The sequence below is a fragment of the Cyprinodon tularosa genome, unplaced genomic scaffold, assembly GCF_016077235.1.
Source record: "Cyprinodon tularosa strain WSP-4 unplaced genomic scaffold, ASM1607723v1 ctg8, whole genome shotgun sequence".
Taxonomy (NCBI): domain Eukaryota; kingdom Metazoa; phylum Chordata; class Actinopteri; order Cyprinodontiformes; family Cyprinodontidae; genus Cyprinodon; species Cyprinodon tularosa.
This window is the reverse complement of record NW_024039562.1, coordinates 3,223,191-3,247,140: the sequence shown is the minus strand read 5'-3', so window position 1 is coordinate 3,247,140 and position 23,950 is coordinate 3,223,191. Positions and strand designations below refer to the sequence as shown.

The window sequence follows — 23,950 nt, the reverse complement described above, 5'->3', positions numbered from 1 at the left end:
CGTTGTGTCCTTGGGCAAGACACTTCACCTGCATTGTTTACTGATGGTGGTGCCAGCGTACGGCAGGCCCGCTTCTGTCAGTGAGCCCCAGGGCAGCTGTGGCTACAATGTAGCTTGTCACCATCAGTGTGTGAGTGTGTGCATGAATGACTGAATGTAGTGTAAAGCATTTTGGTCAACTCTACTGACTTGAAAAAAATATAATATATAAGTACAGGCCATTTAGTCCTATGTGTTTAGGTTTAGGTAATAATCCTGTGAGGTTAGGGTTAGTAGAAAGCAGACTGGTGAGGAGACTGTGCCACAGCAGGCAGCTTGAGTCAAAACATAATATATATAGAGAATATGATGGGTCACAGATTTTGTTGCAACACAGAAAGAAATTTAAAGGGTTAATTCACATCTAGATGAATATTTCCTTTTCTAAGTGGGCCACTAACTTTTTTTTTCTTTTTTTTTTTTTATATTTCACTTATTTCATTTTTTTTCAATAACTAAAATAAGCCTCCCCCCCCATTGTACTGCAAAAAGAGATATAAAAATAAGTTTTTTTTTTAATTAAATAAATGTATCCCCTCTTTATTTAATTCAGTAAATAAAATACACTGTCAATTGAATTAACATTTTTATGAGATAAATAGATATTATGCACTTGAAATAAAAGACTGCAGTTATTTGTGCTTATTTTAAATGCAATTGTCTTATTCCACTGGCAAAGTGTCTCGCTTACCTGCTCTATTCTGGAAAAAAAATCCAATAATTTTAAGAAATATTGACTTACTTCAATTTTTTACAGCGTACCTGTGCCTGTAAGACATTACTCAGGGTATTTTGACCCTCTCCCACTTCCTGGTTTTAATAGCTTGTTCCGTTTTCTGCTGTTGCTGTTCTTCGTATGGTTCTTCGACCGAATCAGAAACTTCTGCTCGCTCTCACACAAAAGTTTGCATCAATTACAGGTTTTATAAATTTACTTTCTTTCCATCGAAAGGGGAAACAGATTTACGCGGTCGTGGTACGTTCACGGGTCTCTTTTCTAGGTAGGAAAACTGAATACCCTCAAGCAGGAATCCATATGGTCTGCTCTGAATGATTTGTTATATTTTGATGTTCCTCAGAGGTGGACAGAATGGACAAAGCTGAAGTGTTGGCTCGCATCCTGCAGTCAGAGGACACCTCAACGGTTCTTGGTGGACAATGTCCTGCCAGCGTCATTAAAAGCCGGAAGTGTGTCCCTGTCACCGCTAAAGCTCAGGGTGGTGAGCTGGGCTTCCTAGATGAGGCCATCCGGACTGCCCTGACTGGTCAAACCAGAAATGTTGTATTGGTTGGTTCTGAAGGAGTGGGGAAAACCACAGCTCTGCACAAACTTGTTGCAGACTGGGCTAAAGGAGACTGCCTTCAAAACTTTGCACATGTTTTTCATTTCCAGTTCAGACGCATGGGGTCTATAGCAGATGAGCTCTGTTTGGAAACTTTAATCCAAAAAAGCCTCCATCAAATCCCAGCAGAGTCTGCTGGTTTGGTTACAGAGAAGCCTGATGCTGTGTTGTTTGTTTTGGATGGTCTGGATGAGCACAAGCACAGCCTGGACCCCTCGGCCCACAGCCTGACCTCTGACCCCACACAGCCGGTGTCCGTGTCCTGTCTGTTGGCCAGTCTGCTCCACGGATCCCTGTTGAAGGGAGCCGCCTTTCTGGTGGCAAGCAGGCCCACGGCTAACCTGAAGTTCCTCAAAGGGACTCAGGTGGAGGTGTTGGGCTTTCAGAAGCCCCAGAGAGAGCTCTACTTCAACACCTTCTTTACTGAACCCGCTGCAGCCAACAGAGCATTGGAGCACATGGAAACAACTCTGGGCTTTTATGATTTCTGTGCTTCCCCCAGGTTTTGCTGGACAGTCTGCTCTATTTACAAGTGCCTCATTTATTCAGCTGCCAAACTTCCCGAAACATTATCTCAGCTGTTTATAGATATCCTGGTGCACCTGATTCAGAGTCTTTCCCTTACCAAGGCCTGCAGTAGAGGGTTATTGTTAGCCCTCGGTAAAATGGCCTCTCACTGCCTCCATGACCCACATGCATGCTGTTCTAAAGACATTCTTGATTCCTGTGGGTTTCAGCAGCAGCTTACCGCCTTGGGAAGTTTCTTAAAAGTGCATGATGAAAAGGAGTTCTCCTTCCACTCCCAACTGATGCAGGAGTTTGTCTTGGCTGTGGCTTTCTTTCTCGATGCGTCAACCTATGAAGACGTAGAGAAAATGCTGGGAAATCACAAAGGTTGTACAAAGTTACTAGATTTCTTTATGTCAGGGCTCTCTGAGCCTGTCCAGTACAGATCGCTGGAGGAGTTGCTGGGGATATTCAGCAGTGATCAAATTAAAGGTTTTAAAAGCTGGTTTAAAAGCAGCTCAGAGAAAAAACTGAAGGATTACAACAAATCTGAGCACTACAGATGTTTCCATTTACTGCATCAGGTGCAAAATGAGAGCCTGGTAAAGGAGATCCTCACCCCTCCCGCACACCCGTGCATCTTTCACGAAAACCTGAGCCTCGCCGACTGTGCAGCTCTGAATTACGTCATCACATGTCTGGGAGAAAGGGAAAAATTAAGTTTGTCCAGAACTACAATATCAAAAGAGATTATGGAGGTGTTGCTTCCATCTGTGAGGCTGTCGCACACTGTGATGTAAGGAACGTGTTTTTGAAAATTCCTTGTAAAAGCCTGGTGTATTCAGGATCTTATTAAATGCAATGCTTTCTCCTCCAGATTGTCAAACTGCTCCATCCATATAGAATCCATCCCTCTACTGGCTTCAGCTGTCTGCATGGGAGCCACCAGGGAGCTGGTTCTCTCTCACTCCAACCTCAGAGATGAAAAGGCTCAAGTCCTCTTTACAGGACTAAGACGAGCCAAACTGCACAGACTAAAGTAAGACTAAATCCTTTTTTAAATGACTTCTGTTTATGGGGTTTTAAGAAGTTTTTACCCGCTAACAAATTTTACAGATGTTTTTGGGAACATTTCTTCAAACAGATACTCTAAATAAAAAAAATAAAAAAACATCTTAATCCTGTGTGATTGAGCAGATGTTTTAGAAAGCTAGGGTCAAACTGACTTTTTTACCTGATTACTAACAGACCTGCAGAATTATTGAAAAGAAAATTCATTATTCTTGTTATTGTTACAAATCCAACGCTGAGGAATCAAAACCACTGCAGGCTCCATTTGCCTCCAAGAAGATTAGTATTCTCTGATATTTTTAAAAAGAAAATATCGGCACTGATTTTGTTTTTTGTATAATCACACTGATCCAGAACAACGTGGTATTCTGGATGATATAGGTACTGAAGAGGAAAGGCTTCAGCCTCTCAATCTCTCATAGCCAAACTAAGCAAAGCAGGTAGTAGGGCTGGCCTATTTAAATGTTAAAGATTAGGTTTAAACAGGGTTACTGTAAAAAAAAAAATAAAAAATTTCAAATAAGTAAAAAAAAATACAGATTTATAATTATCAATATCAACTAAATTGAAGAATCAATTTTTTAGACATATTGCGCAGCTGTAATTGGAGGGGGCCTGCACTGAATATGTCAAACCCATCTTAGACTGTCATCAGCATTTTGGAAAAGGAAAATAAATCGTACATTAGTCAAACAAGGTGGTGGCAGTGTGATGGTCTGGGATAGTTGTTCTTGATCTGTGTATCTGGGTTATCGTTATTTGAGCTGCTGTGACCCTTTACAGGCTGTTCATTCAATCCACCCACACTGGTTGGATTGGACGGGTTGTTTTAAATAGAACGAGGGTGAAGATTCCTTCACAGTGATGTAAAAGAGTTAACTGCTAGTTATGAACACACCTGATGGCAGCTTTTATTGAGTGGTAGATCCAGTTCGTAGCTTAACGAGGCAACCGTTTTTTTGTTTTTTTTTAAAGGCCAGGTTGCTTTGGAAAGATTTTCTCTGTAATTATTAGAAACATTTTAAAAATAGCTTGTATTTACTCAGGTTATTGCAGATACTGAAATTTGATTGATTTGAAAATGTTTAAGTGCGACTAAAAATTAAAAAGGAATAGAAAAAATATATATATGTATGTATGTTTCACCATAATCTGAGTTGTTGATCTCTCCAATCTGAAGCCTTAATGTCTGTGAACTGACTGCGTCCTGCTGTGGTGACCTGGTGTCTATGCTGACTTCAGAAACCTCCCAGCTCCAGATTTTAGAGCTGATGTTTAATCCGATCTCCGACCAGGGCTTCATGACACTGTGTGAAGCAATGCATAGTCCAAACTGCAGACTGCAGGAGCTCCAGTGAGTACTGAATCTGGCTTCATTGCAAATAGCCATAGTCTGATCACCTACTTGATTTTGTAACATTTTCTGAATCTTATAAAACAGGCTTGGAAATTGTGACTTGACTGAAGCATCCATGGAGGCTTTCGCAGCTGCTTTGTGTTCTGGTGAATCCCGACTGAGAAAAATCGACTTAAAGGATAACGAGATTGGTGACAGAGGAGTTGAAGCTCTTTGCAAAGCCCTGCAGCAGCCAAATGGTAAACTGCAGAGCCTCGGGTACGTCAGTTTCAACATTTGAAAACCCCAATCGGCTCCTTTACTTTTTGTTACCCGAGGTGGTTAGATTTCATAAAAGCTTCTTTGTTCCAGGTTGTTCGATACCTGTTTAACAGGGGTGTGCTGCTCCCATCTGATGAAGGTCCTCATGTCTGAACACTGCTCTCTGTCAGAGCTTGATCTGTCATTGAACGATTTGGGACAGGAGGGGGCGCTGCTGCTTTGCCAAGGCGTAAACAGACCCAACTGCCCCATAGAAATCCTTGGGTAAAGTCCTCTGCTATGTTATTTTACACTCCATCAGTCTTAGTTCTTACATTTTTAGACGCAGATGAAAGCAAACGTTCCTTAAGCAGCCCTGCTCTGCACTCTCACTGTCTCTACAGCTTGACGCGGTGCAAGTTAACCCAAACGGTCTTCCAGGAACTGGGATCGGTGCTTAAAAATGGAACATGCCAAATCAAATCTCTGCTTCTAGCCATCAATAAGGTGGGAGACCAGGGGGTTAAATATATTCTGGAGGCTGTTGCTCATCCAAGCTGCTTGCTGGAGGAGCTGAGGTGAGTTTATGACCAGGAATCGGAATCCTTTTTTAAAAAAAACCTTTTTCACTTTGTGAATCTGTTTGCTTCCTGTCTAACATAGTTTGGAGATGACTACTTTGACGGATGCCTGCGTAGAAGACCTGTGTGCTGCTCTCAGAGCCAATAATACCCTGAAGCTCCTAGAGCTGAGAAACAACTCTCTCACCGACGCTGCCGCCCCTCCCATCGTCCAAGTTATGAAGGAAAAACACAACATGAAGGAATTAAAGTAAGCCTAATTCTCTTTAGTCAGAACCTATAAGCACATTTTGTTCTCAGCAATCTAACTGCTGCTTTGATTTCATTTCAATTCAGCCTGAAGTATAACGACTTCAGTGAAGATGCTCTTTTAATTCTGGATGAATGCCCCAACATAAGATATTGAGGAGGTAAATGCCATCAAGTCCAATTCCACCTGAAAACCTCAAGTCAGGCTAAGAAACATCTCTTAAGTTCAGAACAATTTGTCCTCTTAAATATTTTTCTTTTCTTTTTTTTTTAGATCACTTTTCAAGGATTCAGGAAAACGACCAAACTGAGAAAAAAGCAGCAGCTTTTTCAAATGTAAAAAGAAATTGCCCCCTAAACATAATAACTGGCTGCCCATCTCTTGGCATCAACGACTTTCATTAATCATTTCCAGTATTTGGCAATGATCCTATGGCTGGGGGAGGGATGTGTCCCGCTCTGGTCAGTTTGACACCAGATGTAAAATATTCACACTTTCTAAAATCGTATTATTCCACAGAATATATTCCCAAAGCTCACATTTTTATAGAAAATTTGAACTCGTGTTAATATTTCTAGTAAAGGGAATTAACCTCAAGTAGCTAACATATGTCTCTCAGTATATAGGAAGGTAACTTTTGTAAAAGGGCAGTGACTGCTACTTAAAGTGTAAAATACAGGTCTTTGAGATGTTCTGTTCAGTTCTAGAAACCTAAATCCATTAAACAATCTTCAGGCTGCTCTGAAATGTAGAGAGCTTGATACAGGGCTCTGTGTGACTTTCAGAAAATATTGTAAAAGACTCCCTTTGAGTATTAAAAAATATTCCTTCACCAATTATCTTTAGATTGAAAGTTGGGGTTTTCTAAATGTCCATGTAGGAGAATGTGTCACTGCAGTAAAAGATCCGTCTGTTTTGTTTTTGTTTCTACACATCCCACCAGAGACAACAATGGTGGCCGAGCAAATGTCTAGATCTAGTTCAGGGGTCTACAACCTGTGGCGCTTTAGACATTGTACAATGGCTCTTCGTTACCTCGGCTAAAAACGATAGAGAACACACTAATCTTTTAAAATATATACTAACAAAAGTAGGTTTTTCCATTTTCTCAGTTGCCTAATTGCATTGAACCTCCAAAATAACTGGACCGCAAATATGATAAATATTGACTTAACGCATTTTTCACAAATTCTAGTAACCCATTAAACATGCATTTGTCTTTTTGCATATTTTTTTCTTCATTTTAAAACCTTAAATGAGCAAGATATTAAACATAAGTTAATTTTTGTTTTTAACAGTCATGTTTGCAAGTTTTGTGAACAGTACTGAAATCCTAAATGACTCTTTACATTATAAAGGTTGCAGAACCCTGATCTTATTAATGTTGTTTAAGATGCACATCATTTATTGAACAATCTTTGAGCTGTTCTGGATGCCATGGAACATAGAAGCCAACTAGAGGGGGAGGACGCTCAGTTCAGAATAGCTATGCTTTAATAGATCCAAGATTTGCTCACCTAAGCAGGACCTGTGTAATGTGCCTTATAGTATATTATAAATAAAAATTTACCAACAGGATATGTGTGGTTTCATGTAGCAACAAAACAGAAAATGATCTGAGAAAGTCGCCTTGGAAATTAAGGCAACTTAGTCAATGAGGCTCTGATAGCTTAAACGCTAAAGGTGTTGAAAGATAAAAGTTGGCATATCAGAATCACTGGATTTATTGCATTTTTTTGTTTCAAATTGAGAAACCTTTGGGATGTTTGAAATCAAAAGCACACAAGCATATTTAACTATAATACAACAAATACGATGGAAGCAGTGATTTGTTTCACAGCAATCAAATACATAAACCATTGTCGATAAGAAAATCTATTTACATGCATAAAGCATTGTAAGCAGTTCTTCAGTTGCTGAAATTCTCATGTGTTTGTGTACTTTGTGAGAAAAACAGCAGATGTAAACATTTCAGGGTCCCAAGGCCGTGCACCAACCATTGAGTTTAACATCTTTGCATCATCTTTGGAAAAATAAATCGAGGTTCACTGTGATAAGGCACAGAGTCGGTCTCACATGAAGTAAAGGACAGCATTTGGAATAAAGGATCTTCTCTCAGTGGTCATGAGTTTCTCCGTTAAGAACACCGGTATGGCTGCTGTCCTTCAGTTTGGAGGGTGGACAACAGTTTTTACTGCCGTTGGAGGAAATGTCCTCGTCCGTGCTGCTCTCTATGTCGCTGCGATCGTCTTTTGATACCTGAAGAACACAGAAATGTTTATAATTTTTGCAAAAAACTTCACATCTGTTTATCTTTTGTTCATCTGAAGGACATATTTCTTATTTGTAATTTTAGTCAGGAAGAGCTATGGTCATATAAGACCTACATGTAAAGTACAACATGTGGCATCGCTTTACAAAATGCTAAATAAAACACTACAGGAACGTTTTTTCTTTACGAAACTTTTTTTGGAACGTCATTGAACAGCGCTGACGACCCGGTGAGTAGCATATTTTAAAAAAAGAACGTTTAAGGTTGTTTTAAGGACATTATCGGACATGCACAATGGAAGCCATTCTGAAGCAGCCAGGGGGGGATTCTGCATGAGCCAAAAAGCAGAGACAGGACCAATTGTCAAAATGTTGGTGTCGATCATTCGATTTCATCCTGGACACTACAGAAAATGGGCTAAAAGTGTTAAAAACCGGAATTCTCCTTTAAGACTTTTTAATGCCACTAGAAATAAAAATTTAAGACCAAATTCACAAGAAACACAAGAAAAACCTGCTTGCGACAACTTTACCCAAAGGTTTATTTTAACATAAACCACTGCACCAATGTTTCAAATTTTGAAAAGCTTTCCATACAGGAAGAAAGCTAAAAACACACAAATGACAGATTTTAACAATTATTTACCTGAATTCACAAACTTTGTTTTAGCAGGGAACGAAAATCAGTTTTAAAGCCACAACATAACCAGTGCAGTCTTTTTTGCAGCCATTTTTCTTTGTATCATTTTCTTAATATGTTTGATTTGGTGATAAGTGGAGGTGTTGCAGAGACAAGGCTGGAACAAAACTGAGAAATACCAGTAATTCTCTGTAAGTCGATTTTGACAATTTGTGTTTCGCGCTTCGCATGCGACTCCACTGCCTTAATTCCCATCGTTCCGAGCTTTAATCGCTTCTTGCACAAAATACACTGTGCCTCATGCATGTTCCCTGGTTTTAGCCATGGAGAAACTCTTGGCTGGAGCCAATTTTCATTACATTTACACTTGCTCATATTTTCCAAACAAAAAGTTAATGGCGCATCTCCCAAATGTCCCGGCCGCAACAAAGCTTTTATTGGTTCCGCTATCGGGAAGGAACCAATAATGGCGAGTCGTTATTTTTTTTAAATAAAAAAAAAATTTGTAAATTTTAATGTTTTATTTAGATTACAAAAATAAATCGTAATAAAAATAATCCCATGTATGATGTTTTAAAAATTAAGACCTACGAAAGACTGATTTAAGACATTTTAATACCAATTAAAGCCTTAGTTTTATTTTGAAGAATTCAACGCCTTTTAAGACTTTTTAAGGACCTGCGGGAACCCTGTTCATAGCATCTGTAGATTACTGTCATTTAATGTAAAAAAATAGAAAAATGTCACATCAGTATAAAGTCTATGAAGTCTATAAATCATGTACTATAACCTATACAATCCATCACAACAAAATTTGTGTGATGGAGTACGAAGAGTGCGGCAGGTGACTTCAGTTTTTTCCGGCCTATTAGCAATCCAGTGAATAAACAGAGATCAGTGGGCTTTGCCCTAAATTGTCCCCATCGCCCTATAAGGCAGGAGCATCAGGATGCGGGGGTTCAGAAGGAGGATGGAGATGTAAAATAAAACATTTTGAAAAAGAGCATGAAAACATTTCCAGTTCTCTGCAGCAGCTGTGTGAAGCTGTAAACATACCTTTCCCTTGAAGATAGCTTTGACAGCAATGCGGGTGATGGTGTAGAACCAGATGATGTGAAGAACCTGCAGGACCAGCAGAAGCCCGTTCAACAGCCACCAGGCCCGATACGGCCCAATAATCTCCCAGCTCTCAAACAGCACGCTGTGAACAATCCTACAAGGAAAGCACACCAACAATTTAGGAAATGCATTTATTTTATCTTCTGTAGTTCCTGGATAAACTCTCACCAGAAAGGATAGATGACGAGCCGTGCGATGAAAAAGCTAATGCTGAACACCACAAACATGGTGTCACATAGCCTCTGGTATTTGGCATAGTTGGCCAACTTGGCTGCCTTTGAGAAATAAGACAAACAATGCAAAGCCCTCAGAAATAATCAAACCAATTCTTCTTTAAGTTAATGGCTAACTTGCATTTCAGTGGATGATGCCTTTATTTACCTCGAGGAAGATGTCTGACGCATCGTGCACACACATGACCAAAGTACCAGCTCTGAGCATGTTGTTGCCATAGGAGATTGTGATGAGGAATATGGTGGCCAGGTGGTGGACAAGCATGATCATGAAATCCTGACATCGACACAAAGAGACAAAAGAATAAAGAGATATTTACTTCTGAACAATGGTAAAACTGTACATAGTAATACGACAGGTGAAGTTATGACGCTGTATAGATTTTATAGAGCACAGAATTCAATAACCAATATGGGAAATAAACCATTTGGAATAATAAAAGCCCATTATTCAAATTAGTTATTGTGGTTAACTTTAATTGATCATGTCCTGCAATAGTTTTTCCAGCAGACTGTAGAGCAGTGTGTTGTCTAGAAGGCGTACAGTGTTTTCTAAGCCTGACACAATAAATCACATTAATCCTGCCTTATCTATTAGTTTTGATAGTCAAAATCAGATTGTTACCCAGAGCAACCTTTATCAAACCGGCTCCTCCGGCAGCACCGCCCTGCATGTTTTGGATGTCTCTCTGTTGCAGCACACCCCATTCAAATCATGGCATGACATCTTCAGCAACCATCAAGTGCTGCAGAAGCCTGTTAATCATTCTTTTATACGAGTCAGATGTGGGGCAGCGAGGCGCTGTCAAACAATGGAGGGCATGAAGACCAGGATTTATACTCACTGACCTGGAGTATTGGTACACACACTGTAAAATATGCTGTTTTCTTTTAGCAAAACTCAGACTTTAGAGTCTGTGTCAGATGTAACATAATCTACTTATAGCAGTAATCAAGACATAATAGATAGAAATATTAGCCTAATAAACAAAGAATAGTTACAATTTTCCCATTAAAGAGGAAATTGTTTATTCATATTTTGTATAACCAAGTGTATTTTAAAGGTTTTTTTTTTGCAAAAAAATTTGTAACCAATTATTTTTCTTTAATCCACATATTTTTGTATTTACCAAAAATGCATAATAGATAAATTAATAGATTAGAGATTAGATTAATATATAATGTAGGAGTACAAACCACCTTTAAGCTTTGACTTTACGTCATCTTAAAAGTTTTCAACTTTTAATAATTGGAAAATACCAATATGACGGTATTACAATGCTAACAGATGGTAAAACACAACATCAAATTATTTTATATGCAGGTGAACTTGCAGCTGCTGATTCTGATCGTTTACTTTATCCAAATAAACATGGAAATCATATAAATACCCTAAATATTAAAGGATTTTGTACCTTATGGTATACATTTTTTTCTGAATGTCTTTTTTTAAAGACTTCCTTAAAAACAGCACCATTTCTAGGAATGTTTCGTAACAAAAAGGATCCAACATGTTAGTAAACCACGTGGCCATGTGCAGACGCAAGTTACTGAAATATACAAAGAAAGCAGAAGGTGTGTGACTAACCATGGTGTTATTATAGTTGTGTACTGGTTATCTACACTGAAATAAAACAATTGATTTCCATTAATTGAACCCTCTACTCTGAAAACACCCTCATTAAAGTCCAACCCAGCCAATGACCCTTTGCAAGAGGTTACAAAGTAGTTTGAAAGTAAAGGCTTTGTTCTTTATTGCATCACTCAAACAAATATAAAAATATTTAGGACTGCACAGACAATTTTAACTGTGTACTTTGGTCCAGTAAGATTAAGCATTCAGTAAAAAAAGAAAACACCCAAAGTTGAGTTGGTTTAAGTAAAGGATCAATACGATAAAACTCGTCTCATTCCATCTGTATGGGGGAGGTCCTGTGGTGCTGTGGGACGGTTTTTCTTATGAAAGCCCTGATAAAGGCTTTTTTCTTCCTTTATACTGATTGCAAAAATGACATATTTTTTTTATCTGTGTGTGCAGTTTAAGATCTTATTTTTTTTACTGAAAAGTATTCCATAAAATTAAGCAATTTAGCCGAGTTAAATAGGTTATATTTAATCTAATGTGCTATCTGTATGTTATACATTGTTTTGGTTTTTTTTCCGTTTTAACCCACTACACTTGCATGCTGAAGCATGTGATGCCTTGACACCAATACAAAGAGCATAACAAGACAGCAAAGAATACAAAAACTAAAACATGACATCTAGGAAAAATGCCTTTAGGCACAAAATGATTTATGGGGCAAGTCCAATAGAGCTGGTTGTTGACTCACCTTTCGTTTAATATCTGTGAACTGGGACACCATCAGAGACCAATAGAAAGCCAGCTCGGCAACATAGTAGTTGTATTGTCCTGGACTTAAAGGCTTTAGTGGGGAATAGAGAAAACAAAGCTTTGATAAATATGCATGCATATTAAACTTTGAATAACATGGAGCTGGACTGATCAGAGTAACTCTGTGAAAATAGCTAATTGTTCAAATTAAACTGCCGACCTGAAAAGGGTAGTTGTACCAACAGTGTCTAGTATCCCACATCCAAGGTGACTAAAAGAGACAAAACAAATATGAGACCAGTTAAACATTAAAGAAGAAACAAACACACTGCATGATAATACATGCAAACATTGCTTAAGGAGATTAAATTAGGATATAACTGTTGGTAATTATTATCAATTTATTACTAAAACATACTGTAATAAAAATAGACTCCAAGACTATTTGTACAGGAGGGTTTTCAGTCCCATCGCAGTAAAACTACAAATGATATTACTTTGATTGGGACTTTATTAGATAAACACCAGTCAAAACAAAACTAGACGTGTTTTTTATTTTATTTTCCAGATTAAATAAATGTATATGCGTCATGCCTTTGTATTCATCTCCAAGGAAATACTGTCTAGACCCACATATCCCTGCAAATCACAGCAGCAACTCTTCACTTTAATTATCTTTGCAAAGCTAGAAACTAAAAATGTTCCCCAGGCCTCCTTAAAGTTTATTCAAACTCTATGGAAAGTATTTTTGCAAATTAGTTTAAATCCTGCCAGACATCCCCATTTGGATTTGAGTTCTATTATTCTATTCAACAAAGACATTTAGCTTCAACCTTTGCAGTGCAGATCTGGCCGAGTCAGAGTTGTTAGCTAGTTTTACTGTCCTGTTGAAAGTGGAGCTTCAGCATGATTGACAAGTCTTTTGCAGTCTATAGTAGATTTTCTCAGTACTGCCTTGTATTCAGCTCCATGCAGCTGATCTTGCCCTGCTGAAAGAAGCCACCACAGTGCTTCAAAGGATGACATCCAGTGTTAGCTTTCCATATAGCCTGTTGCTATTTTCCCTGACCAGAGCACCTTTATCTTCATATTTACCGTGTTCATCACAAGACTTGTAGCAAAGACTGCAATGGCTGGCTTTGTACAAGATACAGTATACAGAGTGCATGACTAAAGGTCATTGGAGACTCAGACTCTGCCAGAACCAAGAAACATGTTCTCTTTCTCAAAGCAGGGAGAGGAAGAATGTGATTCTTTGCTTTTAGTGTTGGCTCGGAGGTCGTTTTAACTTCTCAGCTTTGTTGTGTCCAGCAACTATTTTGCCACTCAGCCACCCACGGACTTTAACCATGCTTAAAGGAGGAATTGTCCTGTCCTGCATATTTCTTCTGTCTCTCCTTGCCAGCACCTCTGTACTTTGGTTTCTTGTAAAGTACAAAATGTTTGGGACCGAACCAACTTTGTTCTCGCTGCTGCTACCTCCAGTAAAACACGTTCCACGGTTCCCGTGGAATACGTACACCTCTTAAAGGCTTCTCTCAGGAATTAGCCGTTAAAAATAAGGCTTCACAGTGGCACTTGCCTTTTAGCAGGAAGTTCCTTGGTTTGAATCTGGGGTTAAATACTAGAGATAAGCAAAAGCCCCCCATGGATAAGTGGGTATAAATAACTGATAGATTTATGGAAACCAATTCTTATTTTGCATCCTCTTCAGCAGTTTTTCCTCTCCACCGTCGCTACATGCATGCTTAGTGTGAGGGGTTGCCTTCTAGTCAATGAGTCGATGCAATCACCTGGTTTTGCTTAGATAGAAAACTTTGAATCAATTTGACTGTGTGATCTGATTGAATTGTAAATTGCCTTGAGATGACATTGTGTGAATTGGCGCTATATAAATAAACTGAATTTTATTTTTACTAATTAGCGTTGGTGTCTTACATATAATCCAAATAAAATATAACAGTATTTATGGTAGTAACATGGTTAAATGTGAAAAGGTTCCAAATTGTATTAATACTTTTGCAAGAATCTGCCTGATTTCAACTTACCGTCCACAAATGGCTAATGGCATAGATAAAAATCACCAGGTAAAAGGTGAATCTCCACCTGTAATTAGGGGGAAAAGAAAGAAAAAACAACTGGTTTGAGAAAATATCTACAATCTTAAAAGAAGATAGACATCTATGTTGTTAACTCTGCATTCCTTTTTGAGACATACATGCTTTCACAAAACTTCTTCTGCATGCTGGGCCTGTCCTGGTTCCGGCGGACACGAAACCATCTCTGAATTTTCCGTTCCTCCCAGTCCAGCTGCTTGGAGAGTCCCTCCATTTGTCTCGCATCTGGGCACTAGTGGGGACAATTGAGCAGTGGCTTGACTTTACTTCAAAAGTTGCTGCTTGTAAAACCACAAAGGTATTTCATACAACAAGAGGTGCTTACTGAACATATAATTATGCCTGCGATGGTATGCACCACTGCAACAACACTGTGCTGCTAAGTGTACAGAAGCAACAGAACAAACACAACCCCTATGTACCGTGTTGGACTGATAGAGCCTCTCCAGGACGGCGTTAGGCTGAGCTCGTCGGGGCACTCCTGCCTGAATCTGAAGTATGTGGGCACAGGGTTTGGCCACTAGCCTGTGTACACACAGACAGAGGGGCAAAAACCAGAGGGTGGACACACACACGTTATGTATTAAAGAGACATTCAGCCACAGAGACATTTAAAGTCACAGTAATTTAGCAGTACAGTTCCCCCATAATAACACGTTTGACAGGAATGACTGTATCCGTCTATGACAGAAGGACAGAGAGCAGAATAAAGGCTGTTAAAAGGGAGGGACAGAGACATGTCTCAGAGCCAGGAGAATGTTGCACATAGTCTAAACAGAGTGTGATGACCTGTCATGTGAGAGTATTGAGTCCGAGTTCAGGAGAGAAAAACTCTGGCCAAAATACTAAAGCGTGTCACAGGATCATCTGGTTGAGCTGGCCATTGGTATTGATGAAACACAGAAACCGTATAGAATGGCATTGTGGTAAAAACCTGCTCGTCTTGATTTGGTGGAAAATCAAGTCCTGTTGTATCTTTATGCTTCTGACATCCTCCCTGTTTGAATAATGTATGTATACTGACATCAAGGATCAGGTATTTACTATGTTCTGTTGCATGAGGACAGGGTATGTTCATGGCCACCCCAAGGCAGAAATTAGGCTTTTCCCAGGACCCCAAAACTAATGAACCGTTTGAGGATTTTTTGCATGTATAATGATTTCTATATAGATGTAACAATGAAACTTTATAATAAAATAATGCATTTTTCCCCAATATATCTTTAATTATGTAGAAATCATAACTTTCTACATAACCTTACTCTTGGAGCCAGACTGACGCACAGATGAAGAAGCATTTAGAAACAAACACATTCTCACAGACAAACTTATCTTTGGAGAACAAGCCGTTAGTGATAAGATTGCACTGGCCTTCAGTCTAGAGCACAGATGACCTCATTTACTCTCCAACTTTCCTAAAATGTGATCCGAGTTCTACCCAAATCCTCAGGACGGCCTTAACTCTACCTGTGACTATTAACTTCTCCAAACTCTGACTAATGCAGAAGTAGCTGAGATCTGTCATGGTGGAAGCATGATCGGCATGGCCTGGCAGTAACCATAAAAAAAAGGAGTCTGTCAGGTCTCTAACGCTGATAACATCAGTGACTCTTGCAAACAGAAAAGCCTGTAAGCACAGGTTTAAGAGAGAGGAGAACGGAATAACCTTAAAATTCATTTGTGAGGGTAAAGCTTATTTTTTTATATACACATTTTGCATATAGGTAAATACATTCACATAGTTTTACATTTTATTCAACAATGTACTTGGTTTCAAGAAGCTTTTAATTTCCATTATTTATTAACATAATTTTTCTTTTTCTTTAATATTTTTTGCTATTTTACGCTATTTTGTTTGATGTTGTTCTTGAATTACAGGTTATTTTTGCACATTGCTGTTATAGTTGGAACCAAAAACTATATTTAGTAACCATATGACACTCTGCCTATAAATAAACTGCATACTAGTTTATTTTTACTACTTTAAGTAACACTAGCTGATACATGGAGGCTTGGGTTTTCAACATCTGGTTTTGTTTTTCTCCTACAATTAAAAAAGACTAACTGCACATCTGGCAATGGATCCCCAAGTGGTTGTTAAGCGATTTAATTTAAAAATCATAGGGAACGGTGTCAGTATCAAGCATCTGGCATCCTGAGGTGACTGAATCGTAATAAAGTGCCTTCATTCTGTTCTTATTGGGTTGCATGAAATTAAATGTTAAAATTGGGCCATTGCTATAAGGTTTTGACATCCCCCAGGTAAATTTGGTAGCATGTGCAGTGTATATGGGGTATGAACCCTGTCACACGCCTACTGCAGAATATTCGGCACATTTAGAAAAACCATGGCAACATGGGTTGGGTGGATGTCGAATTTTGTACACTACAGTGTTGAGAGTGAAATAAAGTGATACTGGAAGGTTTTTTTTGCCTAAAGCAGTGCAATTTTTTTCATGACAGTGAAATGAAACATGATATGCTTCTGCATTGCTTCACAATCCTAATTCAAACCATACTAGTTCATACAAATTTTCCAATCAGATCCAATCCGATACAGATCCGCTGATCGTAATTCCAGTACAGAACAATTTCAGAGCACTCCAAATCTTTTATAATGTGTTACTATTGCAGCCATGTTCTGTAGCTAAACTCATCACTTCTTATCTGCAGTTTTTCTGGTTTTACATGTTTTGTGTTAGATAAAAGTAGATAAACAAGCATTTGCCTTTTTCTGCAGTTACATGAAAGCAAAACATTAAAATGTTGCCCTTCCCAGGGGCAGAGCTAGATGGGGGCCAGGGGGGGCCATGGCCACCCGTACCATTGTTTTTCGTCCATGGTGGCAGCAGTAATACTCTCAAGGGGACTGTTCAAATTTATTAAAGATTTGAATTTTTCATATATTAACTACTTGACAACTAAAAGCTGTGTTTATGCACATCAAAATACTAACATTAAAGTTGATATATACAGAAGTCATGCTCTTTTCAGAACTATATTTTTGTGCCATATGAGGTAAAGAGAGAATTGTCTCTGCAAGTCATCTAGAAGTCTTCAGGGAAATCATAGATAAATAACTACTTTAATAACTTAAAAATCCATTAAATGTAGATATTAGTAGACATAAATATGTTTTTTATACAGATAATTTTTTTTTTTAAGTATGTAAGTAATGACAATGGAGATGTTCGCCCCAGAAATTTTGTCCTCTACAACTTTAATTAGTCAGCACAGATGTTTAAATACATGTGTGGTTTTTGTTAGGAAAGGCTCTAGTAAAGTATAGTTAGTCTTTATTTACAAAATATGGATGTTGTGGTCATTCCTTTTGGAAAGTCTAGATTGACCCTGAGGTTCTGGCGCCTATTCGCTTTCGGCCCCCCTCAGTGTACATTGGTTATTGCCTGGCCAGACTTATTAAAATTTTCTGGCTCTGCCTCTGGCCCTTCCTCCAAGAATCTACAGTCTACAATAATCATGATGTCTTATCTGGATAGGGCCCCAAAATAAATGGCACTTACTGCTTCTTACAACCTTTGGTCGGCTCTGCTTTCAGCAAAGCACTCACAGCAAAATTTGAGCTCCGTCAAATCACTTTTAGTATGGAAGAAGATTAGGGCCACTGAAAAAAAAAGTTAACAGATTTTTAAATATTTCAGTTTTACATGGGAAAAAAGCCAGAATTCTGACTTTAATCTCAGAATTCGAACTTTTTTCTCAGAATTTGGACTGAATTCTGACAGCTAACAAACATGTTAGCATCAAGCTGTAGCCATGTCTGTGTTAGAGACTAGTTCTCTTGTTTTAATTAGCTTCTGCTCCTCCATCAATGAAATAGCATCACGGGGATCCCTCTCGCACCTAAAAAGTTGCTTTATTTAATCATTTTGAGTGATTAAATAAAGCGAGTGCCCCACATGTCTTCCTTCATGGTGCCCATCTACATTAAGATCCAAAATTCTGAGATTAAAAGACAGAATTCTGAGATTAAAAGTCAGAATTCTGAGATTTAAGTCATAATTCTAAAGATTTAAAATCATAATTCTAAGATTAAAAATCATAATTCTAAGATTAAAAATCATAATTCTAAGATTAAAAATCATAATTCTAAGATGAAAAGTCAGAATTCTGAGATTAAAAGTCAGAATTCTGAGATTAAAAGTCAGAATTCTGAGATTAAAAGTCAGATTTCTGAGAATAAAAGTCAGATTTCTGAGAATAAAGGTCAGAATTCTGAGAACAAAAGTCAAAATTATGACTTTTTTTCTCATACTGAAATAAAATGTAAAAGTCAGTTAACTTTTTTTGTTCTTTTCAATGGCCCTAATCCTCTTCCGTACTTTTAGTCATCGTCTAACCGGAATCCTGAAAGGATGTTTACCAATTCTTTACATGCTTGACTTCATTTAATTAATTTATTTTCACAAAACGACTGGAGCGGGCAAACTTTCCCAAGAAAAGGAGAAGAAAACATGCCTACATAGAGCTTTTTCTCTGCTCAGAAAGAATGACTCATGTCCACATTCCTGAAAGAGGCAACTTTTTTGCGGCTGGGCTGCAGTTTCCATTTTGTTTTATTTTGGTCCTTATGAAACATGGTTTCTGGGCAGTAACGGGCCCGCGAGGCTCCAACAGCGCAGGAACAAAACGTGCAAAGAAGTAAAAAAAAAACCAGCTGAACAAACTGACCTCTCGAAAAGCATCCTGAGTAGTAAAACCCCCGCAGCCAGAGGGAAGGCATGGCAGAGCATATGCTGCAGTCTGGGGTACTCCACTCCAGCTGCTGGCTGCTCCAGGTCTGCCCACGAAACATTTTCAGGAAGCCAGAAAGTCTCACTCCAAATCCAGGCGGAGATAGAAGAAGTCATCGGGGAGCAGAAAAGAGTGAAGCCCAAAGTAAAGCAAGTTGTCGGTGAAGCGTTGTCTCCCGGGCTCCTCGCTGAGCTTAAACAGCATTACTAACTCTCAATGAGGAAACTGAACGTTGGACTCTGCCAGGCGACAGGCTACGCCCACCACTGTTTACATACAGCCCCAGGCTTAATGGACTTATGCTGCCAATTAATGTTAGCAGCATCACACTGCAAACACACCTTTCTCTAACATTTTAGAACAACTATTTAAAAAGAAAAGAAAAAGAAAAGAATTTTTCAGTTCATTTCTGCTGAACTCAAAGTTTTAGTAGACATGACACTTTATTTATTTCTTTCATTTGTCAAATTTCTTATTTATTTTTGTGTCCTTTCAAAAATGATTGATAAACATTATTAAGTCTAAAAAAGAAAAACAACTTGAAAATAAACATGAGCCGCATTCATGGACAGAGGCCTTCTGCTAAAAATAAATCTGAAATTACGGCTAAATAAAGAAAGTTAAGGCTAAAATGTGAGATATCATCAAGTTTCTGTACCAAAAAAATAATAAAATAAAACCTGTCAAAGAAAATAATTTTTTACTGACTACTTTAACACCTCGTGTATGATTTTAAAGTAAAATATTAATAGGTATTGATTATTTTCAATGTTTTCATGATGTACCCATAGACATACTTATATATCATTATCAAGAGAGAGAGGGAGATATTTCTTGATTCTTGAGTGTTTAGATCAAATCTCAAGGTTTAAATAAAGTAAATTAAGAAAACATCAAATTTTAAAAGTGATGTGGCCATTCACAGGTTTGTGAATTATTAATATCTAACCACAAACTCCTAATTTTTAGTTTTAATTATTCAATTCCTCGATTAGAAGAGCATTATCACTTTCACACCATGCTGCAGACTTCCTTAAACAAAGGAAGCAGACAGTGACAACATATGATGTTTTATTGATTTTTTTTGTCCTGCCTGTATGTTTTAGTTGTTTCCCTTTAACATGACTATGTTAGAGCCTTTGAGGCAACATCGGGTATGATGTTCTGACAGTGACCACAATGACATGGCATTTTACATTTGTTGTTTTATCATAAATGCTATTACATGGTTGCCATCTCCAACAGCCATTCTTTAAAATTAATAGAATTATTTCTATTTCTATTATTCTGATCATATATGTTATGTAGGAATAAGACCTCAAACAAAGTTTATACCACTATATGATTGTTTTTATCATGTAAACACTTATGTAGTGTTTACATGATAAAAACAATCTTTATAATGAAATTTAAGTGACCTTAAATAAAATTAATCAATCATACTAGATTATTAAAGAGGAAATGTGTTATAAAACAAAACTGAAATGAGAAAAAGTGTCCTCTCCTTATCATATTGATTTATTTTGTCTCTTCCTAAGCACCTTCTTCAGATTTGACTTTTTATGTGATAGAATAACAGATAGATAATTGAGAAGGTAAAAGAAAATCCCACATTGTTTCCAAATTCAATATTAATAAAGCTTTATTGGTTTTTAACTCAGATAAAACCAATAGCCTTCGGAGGCTACTTTATGATTAATTAGACTACACCTATGTCTCATTTCCCCCTGACAACGTCTGATGGTTTCTTAGCATGCATCTCTGGCTGCTCTCTGACATATCAATGGATGAAAGCCCATCACCTTCAACTAAAATCTTAAAAAAATTGAACTGCTATTTTTCCCAGCCAAACCAACCATGCACTACAATATTCACATCCAGAGTGGATACCTGTCTCTGACTCCATCAAAGGCAGAAAGAAACTTCAGTGTCATGATTGGTGACCGGCTGACCTTTAAAGATCTGTTTTTTTTTATCTTATCGTTTAGCACTACTGAACATAAGAAAGATCCATCTATACCTAACCCAACATACTACCCAGCTCCTGGTGCAGTCTGTGGTTATCTCCAGCCTTGATTATTGTAATGTACTCTTGACTTAACTCCCTGTCATGATTGGTTTAAGCAATCTGACCCACATGCAGAGAACCACTCAGAGACCAAGGGGAAAAGTTTAACGGGTTTATTAAATGTAGATGGATAATAGAAGTTGGATCTGGAACTCAGTGGACTGGTGAACCGGAACTGGAAAGTCTGAAGGGGAGATCACAGTGATCAGTTCAGAGACCGTAGGAAATTTGACTGAGGCTTGAATATTACTGGAGAGGGGCTCACATTTGATGGGGGCTCTCGTCAATCCTTGAATCCAGCTTGTGGGGGTTAATCCAGAGAAGAGGGAACTCATTGGAGGGAGGACAGATAGACAAGCGTTGGACCCAGAGGAGTAAAGGAGCAGACTGTCACTTGGATTTCCGATGAGGACTTGAACGGATCATGTGGAGGTTTTCCCCTGCTCGGTGTGTACTCAGTTAATCCTTCCAGGGGGAGAAGGTCCAGGTATCCAGTTACTCAGGAAGGCTTCCTGCCGAAGAGCAAAGACAAAAACCAGATAAGACTCAGAGAAACAAAGCTTCGGTTAGACTCTGCTAATCTCAGCTTGGCTAGAGTACCCAAAACTGGCAAACACTCTGGCGTCGAGGTAGTGACAGCCCACTGCTCAAATACTCCTCCAGTAATGATCCAACAAGCCGCAGGTGTGCAGGGAGGCCTAACGAGGACAGGGCACCACCTGGTGGTGGAGAAAGAAAAACACACAAACAACCCACACAAACTGGATTCCTAACACTCCTAGCATTGTTCAATAAATCCATTACAAATGATCCAAAACGTGACGACGTAGCTGGTCTTCAATCAGCCAAAAAAGTCTCACATCACCTCTCTGTTACTTGGACTTCACTGGTTACCTCTGGCTGCCTGCATCAAATTTAACTCCCTAAGGCTAGCCAACAATGTGCTTAAGGGTATGGCTCCCGTCTACTTGAACCCTCTTGCAAAAGAGGTTGCAAATGTCACAGCTCGGTTACTCCTTTTAGCAATGGATTGTTGTATAGCAGTGCCTACATAACGCTTAAGGCAATCCAGACTGTTTTTATAGGTTTTTCCAAGATGGTGGAATGACCTACCAAGCGCTACAAGAACAGCAGCGCCCCTCTTTATCTTTAGGAAAGTCTTAAAGACCAACTAAGTCGCTTCGGATAAAAGTGTCTCCTAAATGCATAAACATAAACATTTGTTCTCATTGTAAATCCAGCTGTTCTGTGGAGACATCAGAGGTTTGTTAGAGAACAGAACCCTAACTTTTATGGATGAGTGGCTGAAAGCCAAAATAATTATTGTTTGCAGTTTACCTAAAGCCATAGAAGCTATACTGTAGGTAACAGGTGCTGAAGGAGCTAGTTGTATGTTTAAGAGTTAGTTGTAAGAAAAAAAAACTCATCATTCTAAACATTACACCCCCTCTGTTAAAACTGCTGCTGCAGAGCTAAACATTCACAAGCCCTGAAAGAATATATTAGACCTGCAACAGAGGCAGTTCACCTTCCACAATAACTACTTACTACTAAGAGAACAATTACTCTGACCAGACAGCCAGAGCTAACATTGAATCAAGGTGTATTTATCTCAATGAATGGGCTAGTTAAAGTCTGAGCCTAAATATAATTGAGCATCTTTGGCAAGACAAACAATGCTAACAAAAGGCTCTTAATACAACCTGACTCAAGTTGAGCTACTTGCAGAGAAAAATTTGAAAGAAACATATTCTTCATGTAGGGGACTAAAGACTTTAATAGCATCAAAAGGCAGCTATACTAAATATTAACTCTTCAAGGCCAAATAAAAATGTTCAAATCAAATGGAGCATTTTCCTTTAAATCCCAATAAAATACACTTACTGTAATCTGAAAAAATATGAAGCAAGTTTAAAGGATATAAACAATTTAGCAAAGCACTGTACATGATCACCACCCAGGGTGCAGACCAGGAAGCAGAGTTGTAGTTTAACACACATCTCTGCAGCTTCTCTACTGTTACCCACTCTTTCCTCCATCCAGACAGTGTCTTGCCCACGACCAAAATCTAATAAATTAGCAAAGATTCCCAAAGGAGTAAATCATGATAATCTAATTAAAATCAAAATAACTCCAATTGGGGAAAAAGTTAAAACAATTAAATGCGGTCTGTTTAACATAAGATCGCTTTCCTCTAAAAGTCTACTAGTTAATGACTTGATTTGTGATAATCACATTGACTTGTTTTGCCTTACAGAAACCTGGCTGCAGCAAGAGGATTATGTGAGCATAAATGAGGCAACTCCTTCAAGCTTTTTCAATTTTCACATACCCAGAAGTTCTGGGCGAGGAGGAGGAGTAGCAACAATCTTCCAGTCTGACTTACTGATTACTCCCAAAACAATTAATACCTACAACTCTTTTGAACATTTAACCCTTAATTTCCCTGATCCAAATTTCAAGGCAAGAAAACCTCTTCTTTTTGTAACTTTGTATCGTCCACTAGGTCCTTACTCTGAATTTTTAGATGAGTTTTCAGAGTTCCTTTCTGATTTGGTATTAAATACTGACAGGGTCATCATAGTGGGAGATTTTAACATCCATGCTGACATTGAAGGCGATAGCTTAAGAGCAGCCTTTAATGCTATCTTAGACACTGTTGGCTTTGTTCAAAATGTGAATAGTCCCATGCATTCTCATCTTCATACTTTGGATCTTGTGCTGACATACGGCATAGAATGTGAAGAAATAACAGTATTTCCTCACAACCCTGTCCTCTCTGACCACTTTCTAATAACCTTCAGGATTACTTTAACAGAGTTCTCCTCCCCAAAAGAAGGTTCAATTTTATTGGATCTTTATCAGATAGTGCAGTTATAAATTTTAAAGAATCTGCTTCACTTTCTCTCTCCTCTGTGTCGCTGAGCAGTGCTGCAGAGTGCAAAAGCATAGCTTATTCCCCTTCACAGGTTGATGATTTTGTTGATGGGGTTGCTAGTTCTCTGCGTATTGCCTTAGACAACG

At 38.4% G+C, this 23,950-nt stretch overlaps 2 protein-coding genes across 3 annotated transcripts; one reads left to right on the top strand and one right to left on the bottom strand.

The window, feature by feature from the left end:
- Nucleotides 1-846: 846 nt before the first annotated feature.
- LOC119774093 (NACHT, LRR and PYD domains-containing protein 12-like) lies at nucleotides 847-5,956 on the top strand. 2 transcript variants are annotated; one of them, XM_038271416.1, is made up of 10 exons: nucleotides 847-1,040; nucleotides 1,119-2,685; nucleotides 2,767-2,928; nucleotides 4,141-4,314; nucleotides 4,402-4,575; nucleotides 4,669-4,842; nucleotides 4,962-5,135; nucleotides 5,221-5,388; nucleotides 5,475-5,548; nucleotides 5,662-5,956. In XM_038271416.1, exons 1-9 carry the CDS (start codon nucleotides 896-898, stop codon nucleotides 5,542-5,544), a joined length of 2,808 nt encoding a protein of 935 aa, XP_038127344.1. In that variant the 5' UTR covers nucleotides 847-895; the 3' UTR covers nucleotides 5,545-5,548; nucleotides 5,662-5,956. The 2 variants fall into 2 exon arrangements, with proteins under 2 accessions (XP_038127344.1, XP_038127345.1); XM_038271417.1 differs by having other exon boundaries at nucleotides 5,675-5,724.
- Nucleotides 5,957-7,094: 1,138 nt separating this feature from the next.
- On the bottom strand, nucleotides 7,095-19,097 carry LOC119774092 (ceramide synthase 5-like). Its single transcript, XM_038271415.1, has 10 exons — nucleotides 18,796-19,097; nucleotides 14,526-14,628; nucleotides 14,205-14,335; nucleotides 14,035-14,092; nucleotides 12,207-12,257; nucleotides 11,985-12,077; nucleotides 9,800-9,928; nucleotides 9,587-9,693; nucleotides 9,356-9,512; nucleotides 7,095-7,647 (listed from the first exon to the last, which is right to left on the bottom strand). The coding sequence occupies exons 1-10, from the start codon at nucleotides 18,972-18,974 to the stop codon at nucleotides 7,504-7,506; spliced, it is 1,152 nt and encodes a 383-aa protein (XP_038127343.1). The 5' UTR covers nucleotides 18,975-19,097; the 3' UTR covers nucleotides 7,095-7,503.
- Between the last annotated feature and the right edge of the window lie 4,853 nt (nucleotides 19,098-23,950).

What these genes read in the sequence shown, in the direction of transcription:
- LOC119774092 (XM_038271415.1), bottom strand. Translation starts at nt 18,974, where the DNA reads ATGACTTCTTCTATCTCCGCCTGGATTTGGAGTGAGACTTTCTGGCTT. An exon ending in GGTACAACTACCCTTTTCAG is followed by an intron (nt 12,078 to 12,206) that starts GTCGGCAGTTTA and finishes TCCCCACTAAAG; the next exon opens with CCTTTAAGTCCAGGACAATA. An exon ending in CGTCAGACATCTTCCTCGAG is followed by an intron (nt 9,694 to 9,799) that starts GTAAATAAAGGC and finishes TATTTCTCAAAG; the next exon opens with GCAGCCAAGTTGGCCAACTA.
- LOC119774093 (XM_038271416.1), top strand. Translation starts at nt 896, where the DNA reads ATGGTTCTTCGACCGAATCAGAAACTTCTGCTCGCTCTCACACAAAAG. An exon ending in TTCACGGGTCTCTTTTCTAG is followed by an intron (nt 1,041 to 1,118) that starts GTAGGAAAACTG and finishes GATGTTCCTCAG; the next exon opens with AGGTGGACAGAATGGACAAA. An exon ending in CACAACATGAAGGAATTAAA is followed by an intron (nt 5,389 to 5,474) that starts GTAAGCCTAATT and finishes ATTTCAATTCAG; the next exon opens with CCTGAAGTATAACGACTTCA.